The 9883-nt window shown below is 40.8% G+C and overlaps 1 protein-coding gene across 1 annotated transcript; it reads right to left on the bottom strand.

Annotated features, from left to right (window-relative positions):
• Nucleotides 1–395: 395 nt before the first annotated feature.
• LOC102384514 (keratin, type I cytoskeletal 19-like) lies at nucleotides 396–6399 on the bottom strand. The gene is made up of 8 exons (XM_006022522.3): nucleotides 5850–6399; nucleotides 4339–4421; nucleotides 3642–3798; nucleotides 3009–3170; nucleotides 2414–2539; nucleotides 1952–2178; nucleotides 1342–1448; nucleotides 396–661 (listed from the first exon to the last, which is right to left on the bottom strand). Exons 1-8 carry the CDS (start codon nucleotides 6357–6359, stop codon nucleotides 642–644), a joined length of 1392 nt encoding a protein of 463 aa, XP_006022584.1. The 5' UTR covers nucleotides 6360–6399; the 3' UTR covers nucleotides 396–641.
• Nucleotides 6400–9883: the final 3484 nt, after the last annotated feature.

The raw sequence follows: 9883 nt of genomic DNA, 5'->3' as shown, positions 1-9883 counted from the left end.
GAAAAAATACATAAAACACTTCAACCTTCTTTACAACATCCATTATTAACTTCTCCTCCTTCAGAAGAGATTTTTACTTTCCTCCATTTTTCTCTTACTTCTACTATAGTTATAGAATACTTTTTGCTGCTTTTTATGTCCCTTTCTAGCTGTTTCTAAATTTTTGTGTTGACCTCCTGGATTTTCCCTCTGCATGCCTGTTCTATACTTGCATACTCATCTTTAATGATATGAGCAAGTTTCCAGTTTTTGTGAGATTCCTTTTTAATGTTCTAATTCAGTGCATAAGTTCAAATTACATACTCTCCAAATCCACAACTTCACATCCCCATCTGTGTTTGAAAACTGGCAAGATTGTTAAATAAAATCAATTGTAAGACACATGTGTTTGTTTGCATCAGAAATAAGTAAAGTTTTATTAGAGAACATACTACCAGTAGAAGGTGGATCACCAACCATGTTAAGTGACCATGGTTGGATATGAAGAGCATGATGAAATGGAAGAAAACAAGTAATGTAATAGATTTAGAAGGTGACCCAGTTGGACTTCTCAGATAGGTATATGACAAAGATGTTGCATGTCCATGGGTCTGTTCAACAAGATTCTTAGATCAGCGGGTCCTTGTGGCTCTGCTCTACTTTTAGCATGGTCTTGTCTGTCCTGTAGAAAGGCAGAAGAAAATATTATGTAACTGGAAAATCAACTCTCTCCTCCAGCATTGAATTGTAAGATGTGTCTGTTGATTTATATGTTCTCCTTTATTAACACATGTATTAGCAAGGGATGCGGGAAGAAGTTCAGGTGGTTCCAAGTTTGGAAATATGCCAGAACTTTTTTGAAACATTATGTTTATTCAGCCAGTCCAAGAGGAACTAGGGAAAACTACCTTTAATTTTAGCTACAGGTGTCTTAGGTTTTTGGAAAATGAAAAAAATGCTTCTTTTTATTTATTTATTTAATATTTTATATCTCTAGCTGCTCTATAACTGATCTTTTTTCTCTCTTTCTTTGCTTTCCACACCCTGAATCTTCCCAAACTCTTCAATTTTCATTTAAAGTGTTTTACAGATCAGAGCAAGTGTAAGTCATGGGGGTGGGGTAGGGGGTGTTAGTTACCAGGTCTCCCCCATACTGACCCCTAGCTAATGACACTTGGACTCTTACTGAAGATGTAGCAGCTCACATGTTTTTAGATGCAGATGTCTGTTCCTTCTGAACTGGCCACTATGGATCCTATCACAAAAGGCAATATGCCCATATATAGGCTAGATAACATATCCTAAAATATAAAAACCTGGATTGCTAATAAAATAACACCTCCTCATAAAGAGAGTTCTTACCTGTCATCTCACCACCATGGGACTGAGAGTGGGAAGTCGAAGAACAGGAGTGGGAAGAGTAGGACTGGGAGGACCTACCACCTCCTTGAATCCCTCCTTGAGAAGAGCTGTGGAAGAGAGAGGAGTTAGGATGAATGTAACAATAGCTAAATAATTCATGCATGCATAGGAGATGTTGGAGAGCTGGACTTTTCCTGCAGTTTGGAAGTATTAGTTGCATTTCCTGCTTCCTCAGCATTTTAGGCATTTTAGAAATGGAAATAATAACACAGTTAAAGACAGGTTCTTGGCATTGTACCTGTTGAACAGGTGGCAGCAGAGAGTGCAGTACACTGCAGTTTTGTGTGCTGTTCCTCAGCTTTTCCAAAAGGGACAGGGCAAGGTGTAAATCAATGATTTGATACTTATTTGAACCCCCCTTTCCCAATTCAGCAGATGTAGATTCATTAACATAAGACATGCCCGCCTTCAGTGAAGATGGTGTGCAGAACCCTTTGCACAACTTTCCACCCAGGCACTACCCACTGTTTCCTAATGACTCTATATCCCCTTTAAACAGTCATTTGGACTGGTCTCTCTTTTTGCCCTGACACCGCTGCAGTGCACGTACGTAATGTCTTGCTGTCCTTCCTGGAGCAGCCCGTGGTACTGTGCAATCTCCTGTTCCAGGCGGGTCTTGATGCCAAGGAGCATCTTGTACTCTTGGTTTTGACTCTCCATTTCACAGCGCAACTGAGCCAGTTCCTCCTCCACACAGTTGATCATGGCCTGGATCTGTTGCAGCTGGGCACCGTAACGAGCCTCTGTTTCTGCCAAGTTGTTTTCCAGAGATGCTTTCTGGGAAGTTAAAAAGAAAATGCAGAATGGGTGCACTTGGTCAAATGCGATTCTTTTGCTACTGGAATTTGGGATTTTCTAGTGCAAAGTTGTGTGAGCCCTTTGAGGGAACAGCTTTGCCAAGCTGGGTGCTCCAGTGGTTCAAAAAGAAGGGCAAGGCATGACATTTTTCCCTCCATCTCCATGTGGACATGTCCTAGAGTATGTGAGGATAATAGCTGGGACCACCACATACCATGCTAAGCTGCGTCTGCAGTTCAATTTCCAGACTCTGGAAAACGCGTCTCAGTTCAGTGAGCTGGTGGCTACTTGTTTGCACCTCCTGACCACTTGATGTGACCTGCTGATTCACCTCTTCCATCTGAAACACACAAGCACAGAAGAAGACTCTTTAGTTGTGAGGGTCTTTTTTACCTCTAAAGATCATGGAGACTTTCACTGTGCATTGAATATGGTGACTTTAGTGAGCATAAATGTCACAAAACTAATAACTCTGGTTTGAAGCTAGCCATCAACAGGCTGAGCTAACTGCTGATCAACAATCACTACTTTTACAGCCCTCCTATGCCACCAGTATTTCCCAGTATACACCTGCCCACATCTGCAACACCCTGTGCTCTTATTCCCACACACTATACTACCAGTGAACTCAAATGTTAATACATGTCATCCCCTCTTTCTTAATATAGTGAGCCACATATTAATCTGTTAACATTACTCAATGCCAATGAGTTTTATGATGTGAATCATATTGACCTTTCACTTACATGTTACTGCCTCTCTTTTCTTTTCCTTGAAGATGGAGATAATTTATTATATTCATAACTTACCTTGACTTCATACCACTGTTCAACCTCCCTTCGGTTCTTTGCAATTATTTCCTCATATTCCTGTCTCATGTCATTCAGTATCTTTGTCAGATCTTGGCCAGGAGCAGCATTGACCTCCACATTCACATCACCACCAGTCTGGGATTGCAGTAGTCTCATTTCCTTACATGAAAGGTGAGATATCAAAGTTAGCTAACAAAAGACAGCAACATCCAGCTCTGAATGAAGCTTTTTCATTCGTGGCCCATCTCTGGAGCAGGGTCCAATCTGAACTCCACAATGAGTAATGATGAGTTAGCAGCACACTGTTGTTCAGTTATAGCTAAAGAAGGGAAACTGAAGGAACCCCTGAGTGTTTCTCCAGAGAAAGTGTGGGACAATTTCACCATTTCTACCCACTTGGGTGTTCAAGTCTTGAACTGATGTGAATCTCATGCTGGGGTATTCAACTGAGTAAATTAATTAAATAGTTACAGTGAACTCTTTTTCTTAACTGGTAGGACTGCAATGATCGGGAACTTGATGTTCCAATACTAAACAGAGCATCTGGCAGCAAAGAACCATTTCACCAGGATGGCTCTTTAAATGTAGCTTTCTTTCAGTTGTATTGCTTTAATGGGTCCTGGATCTTACCTCCTCATGGTTCTTCTTGAGGGTGAGCAGCTCATCCTTCAGGGTCTCAACCTCTAATTCCAGAGTAGACCTTACACGCACAAGTTCATCCAGGAAATTGCGTAAGCCATTGATGTCTGCCTCCACACCCTGGCGGATGGCCAGTTCATTCTCATACCTGAATCACAGCAAAAAGGACAAAAACATCAGTGTATGAGCCAGTGACAGAGCACTCCTTGCCTTAGCCATTTTGTCTATGAATGAGTCTTTGCAGACCTGTCTGCCACTGCATGCTGCACAGACCATCAGCCAAGTGGCCAAAAAAATGTAATGTCTTTCCTTGTGCTGTAGCCCATTCCCTAATAACAGATCTTACTGAGATGTCCCCCATCAGTCTCTCCATGTTTTGATGTAGTTTAATGTTAAATTTATAAGCAAAATATGGACGTGACGACAGACAGGGGAGATAGTGGGCCAGTGCACAACTCAATAGATATATTTGTTTGGTATTTTGTTCAGTATGAACTGGATTTGTCATTACCAGAGAGAGATCATTAAGGAATATTTAAAAATCTTTTGTAATACAACTACTCTCATAATATTCCTTTGTTAAGCACTCCTGTCCTATTATCCTTCCTTAGATGACTACTTTGATTGCTCAATTTATGAGTAAGATGTGAAAGAAGCACATTTCTCTGTCATGGAGGGAAGTACTCACTTCATTCGGAAGTCATCGGCAATCATCTTGCTGTTATCAATGTCCAGAATCAATTTGTTGTTGTCCACAGTTGCAGAAATGATCTGGAAAAGAGGAGGTTACAGAGGTGACTTTCCACTATGAGAGCTCTCCATGGTCAAGAAGTTGTCCAAATGTATAGGGGACACAAACATACAGAAAATCTGCTCTTGAAACTTCTTTTCCCAGTGGTGATGTGATAAGAGTATCTGAGACAGCTCAGGAAGAGATCATTCTGAGCAATCCCTGTTCGCCCCAATATAACTGCAATACTGCTCATACAGGAAAACAGTTGGCATTTTCTTTTTGGCTTCAGTTAGTAGGAACAATGTTGGGCCTAGTCAGCATCCATATTGTTTTACAGTTTTTGCTAGCTTAAAGAAACAAAGTGTATTTGTAAGACAGTCCTCCTCGCACAGTGATGGTTCAGATTTACAGACTGTGGAAACCCCAGTTTAGAACTGTGATAGCTACCACAAAGAGATCTCAGAGTCCATATAGGATTAATTTAATTGTGTTAGGTATTGTTTCCTTTCCTTGTCCACATGTCGTAAAACATCCTGGTAACAAGTTCCTTTATCAGGAATACTTCATGAAAGATTATACTAGAAAATATTTCTGGATCATGCTTAGGCTTGACAGAGAGGCCACAAGATTCATGAGATTTGCACACCCAGGCTGCATCTGCGTGAGTGGCAGACGGCACAGTTGCTACTGCACAGTCATTTAGTACTTGCTTGACCAAGTAGCAAATGACTGCACTGTAACTGCTGCTACTGCACAGCACCATCCCTGCATGGTTTTTTTAGATGCTAGTGTGCAGTAGCGTCACCATCACGGCACCTTAGCAGCAGGCTACAGTGCAGAAGCTCATTGCATCCCCAAAGTAGACAATATGGGGGGTAGTCATGCCTGATATCACAGAGAAGACAGGATCAAATCTAAAAAATAACATCCTTTGTAAGAGGACAGATGATCTTTACGTGATCTGCCATCAATACTTGTAAAACCAAAGAAATTTCACAGCAAAACCCATCTCAGGTGTGATTTTTCCCCTTAATCTGTGGGGCTCAGAAGGAATGAAGAAAGGAAGTCACTGGGAGCTGAGTACACATCCCTGACTCAGAACCACCTGCCCTCAGCAGAACTTAGGGCTTCACAGGTCCCTCAGTTATTTATCCTGGGGTGGCACTAGTCAGAGCCCAGCTCTATCTTTTTCCACCACAATGTGTCCTCAGAAGAACCCTTATAAATCTGTATTTTCCTGCGGGGTGTGATGGAGGGTACCTGGGGAAAAGCAGCAGCACAGCTGCCTCTGCAGATTTCTGCCATCAAAAGGAAAATTCATCGCTATCCAGCTTTAGTGCTGTGCAGCACATTTTAGGAGACTGGACATTCTTTTTTTTTCTCTATTTCTACTACACCAAGGTTTCAAAAAGAAATCCCACCAAATGAGAGATCATGCCAATGGATAGTAAAAAACACATTCTCACCTGATTCTGGAGTTGCTCAATTGTCTGGTAATATGGACTGTAGTCTTTGGAGATGCTGGGTCCTTGCTTCCTATACCACTCCCTGATTCTTTCCTCTAGGTCAGCATTTTCTTCCTCTAGCCTGCGTACTTTGTCCAGGTAGGTAGCCAGGCGGTCATTAAGGTTCTGCATGGTTGTTTTTTCATTGCCAGTCAGCAGGGCCCCATCCCCACCCCCAAAGCCACCTCCAAAGCCACCTCCAAAGCCACCTCCATACCCACCACAAAAGGCACTACCCTGTCCACCACCAATGCTACCACCACTTACTCCTCCTCCATACACAATGCTGCATGCTCCCCCACCATAGCTTCCACCACCCAGTCTTCCACCACCATAAGTACTGCCACCTGCTACAGAGGAGGTATATTTTTTAGTAGAAATAGAGGAGCTCCCACCACCACAGCTACCAAAACCACCACCTCCGCCACTTCTGTAAGAGCAGCTAGAGGTTTTTTTGATGCTACAACTCATAGTGAGAGAAAGGAAATATCTGACCCCAAAGCTATGTGTGCTGGCTGGTAGGGAAGCTGACTACAAACTGTGCCTTTGGTGCTCTCTATTTATATGTTCTTCTCTGGGTGTCAGTGGTTGGTCTAGCTTCTCATTAATTTTTTGCCAGCCTTATGATTTATGCCCAGAAATATGTGCTGAAGAGAATTTTTTTTGGTCCTTTGGACAATATTGCATAAGCCCATTGTATGTGTCTGTGCTGATTCAGATGCAAAATGGACAGTCATCTCAGGTGGGTGGTGCTATGTTAGATTTTGGGTGAGATAATGGATGGCCTTGTTAACCTATGATTGAGACTCATTGCATCACTACTTCTTATGTCATGGCAAGAAGAGGAAACCAAGGTCCCATACCCAGTTATTCTCATTCCTTCAGTCTCGTGTATGGAGAAAATGACGTAATTCAACTTCTATCTCTACCTTATGGTCCTAAATAATAAAGCTCAACTTTTCTGTGGTTGTAGTGAGTCTTCATTCATTCATTCTTTCATTTTGTTCATTCATTCTGCCTGAAGAACTTGATCACTTTTTTGCAATTTAGGAACTTTTTTTTTACACAGCAGAAGAAAAGACATGAATGTTCAGAACTGAGTTTTTTCCTCTCTGTTTTAGTTGGGATAATAATGGCATTCCTCATACATTCCCACCATTCATTTACCCGTGTGATACCTTTTTCTCTTAGAGCCATTTAACAATCGTTTGATACACACATTTTCCTTGAAAGCTACCTGTACACAAAAAAAAAACCCAAAACCAAAAACCAACTTAAGGTATTATGGCAAAAACTTAAAAAAAATACAAAAAAAGTCTGTCCACACTTCTACACATCCCTTCACCTTCACCCAGGATGGGACATACAGTGCTCGATTATTTCTATCACTATGGATTAATGTTTTGTAGAAGCTGAGAGAGTTTTTTTTTAAAAAGAGTGGAGACTGCCTTCCATAATTCTGATTGATAAAATTCTCTGGAGTGGTCTATAAACTGACACTCATGAGTCAGTTTATGTTTTCCTAAGGATCTGATACCATCACCTCTAGGACCTTTGCTTGGCCTGAAGAAATAGGGAAGTACTGTGGTTAAATATTTCCATACATCTTGTTGTGATCCCTAAAATGAATCTTTTGATACTCGTCAACTTCAAAGTAACCATGTACAGGAGGGATCAAAACTTCATTCAGAATATTATGGCCAGCACATGCAGTGAAATGTATGCCCTTGTCTGGAGTTAGTTGGGAAATGTGCAGTAATTGCAAGTAAGGGGAGTATTCATTGAATGTATTCTGTATTCTGTTCATCCCCCATAAAACACCTTGTCTAACTCCAGTTATCTCCAATCCAGGATGTGACAGTTTCAGAAAATGCTTTTGCCCACCACAGTAGTTTTGATAGTCCCAACTCCTGACTTCTATCCAAATTGAACCCACAAACGGTTCCCCTCAAAGAAAAAGGAGAAGATTGCCTCTCAGTTACTGCAAGCTAAAAGCATACACCTGAGCACCTGCTGTAGTGTAGCTGAGTGCTATACATTCATGTCTTAGCTTCTCTATTAGTTCTTTGCTTGTGTGTACATGCCCTTCAGTTCTCTGCATGCTCTAAACAATTTGTTTTAGAGAAGCTGCTGAAATTGCTTGAGTCACTGTTATAAATGTGAATGCTTTTTCTTTGGTGTGCGTGATTCCTTAATCACACTTTCCTCAACAGCAAATTCAGCTGCTTCTTCATCCTTCCCTATGAGGTTGCAGCTGCTCATTAGCATTAATTCTGAAGTGTTTACTTTGCATCTTCTTCTCTGCATCCCTATATCATGGCATCTGACCACAACATTTCTGAAGTCTCCAAAGAGCTACATTATATACCTTTCTTGAAACATGAATATTTCTTTCTGTTATACTTTTAAATAATTTAATTACGCATACTCAGTGCTCTAAGAAAACATTTAATTTAGGGCCAAGTTAACCACTCTTGTTATAGGTTGTCCATATTAACAAAGTATAGCTCTCAAAAATATAAAGTAGAGATGGGACAAAAACAGAACTTGGATTTGGTTTAAAGATGCATTCACCCTCTCTGAAAGCATTTATTTGGTATCAACCCATTAGAAATACTGAAGTCTGTTATAATTGATCCATGTTTTAAATGTATTGCTTGGCATGAGACATCCATTGGGAGACCAGGTGAAACAGAGTGGTTGATAAGGTGCATACTATCTATGAGTTTGCCTTAGTCAATTCCAATAATCAGGCTAAAGCCAACTGTAGATTAAGCAAATACAAAGTCTTTCATGTCAATCCAATATCTGTTCATTTCTTCAGCCTTGAGAAAACAAAATGAAGTCAGGCCCTTTTTTATTTACATTTAGGTTCAGAGATACCTGTCTAAGCTCTATGTTCACTCTCTGCATTAGGAAACACAGCATATTTTTATCATAATGCAGGAGACTTCTTCCAAAGTGATTGAGAAAGTAACTGCCTTCCCGATACTGAAGTATCTGTTTGAAATGATGATGGATTTGTATGATAAGCCTACATTAGAAGGTTTGAAGAAAGCCATTAAATACCTTCCTGGGAACAAGGCATCCAGCAATGATCGTTGGCCTGCTGAAATCTACAGATATGCCGACAACAAATTGCTTTGAAAGCTTTATGAAGTTATACTACTCTGCTGGAAAGAGAAAGCGGTACCACAAGATTTCAAAGATGCTCAGTTCGTACAATTATACAAAAACAAAGGGGATAGACAGGATTGTGGCCACTATAGAGGTATATTCCTGTTGAACATTGTTGGAAAAATTGTCACTTGCAACATGCTCCCTAAGCTACAATCTCTTGGGGAAAGAAGAGGTATTTTCAGTCAAGCAACTGCAAGATAAGTGTAGAGAAAAACAAATATCACTGTGCATCGATCTGACAAAGGCCTTCTATACAGTCAACCAACAGGGCCTTTTTCCTGTTCTGAAGAAACTGCATTGTGTCCCCAAACTGTTGAACAGCATTGGCTCATTACATCAAGGTATGAAGGCACCTGCAGTGTATGAAACAAAGAGTCAAATGACTTTGACATTAACAATGGGGTGAAACAGGGGTATGTCTTAGCCCCCATGCTTTTTAACATCTACTTTTCTTTATATTCCTGTTTCTTCATGCATTCAAGGAAAGCAATGATGGCATTTATCTTTGGACCAGATTAGACAGAGGCTTGTTCAACTTTGCAGGGTTTAGAATGAAAACCAAGTGAAAGAGTTGGTTCTGAGATGTTTACTGTTTGAGGACAATGCATCCTTGGTTGCCCACAGTGAATCTTCCCTGCAAAACCTCTTGGGCAGATTTCCTGAATCATGCAAGAGCTTTGGGATGGCAATTAGTCTCAAGAAGACTGTGATTATTTACCAAGGGGTGAAAGAACCCATACCTGACATCACTCTAGAGGATAAATCTTTTGGTGTCATTGACAGTTTTTGCTACTTAGGTGGTACCATCAGCAGGA

The sequence above is a fragment of the Alligator sinensis genome, unplaced genomic scaffold, assembly GCF_000455745.1.
Source record: "Alligator sinensis unplaced genomic scaffold, ASM45574v1 scaffold886_1, whole genome shotgun sequence".
Taxonomy (NCBI): Eukaryota; Metazoa; Chordata; order Crocodylia; family Alligatoridae; genus Alligator; species Alligator sinensis.
The sequence above is the reverse complement of the archived record's forward strand: the minus strand, read 5'-3'. Positions and strand labels throughout refer to the sequence as shown.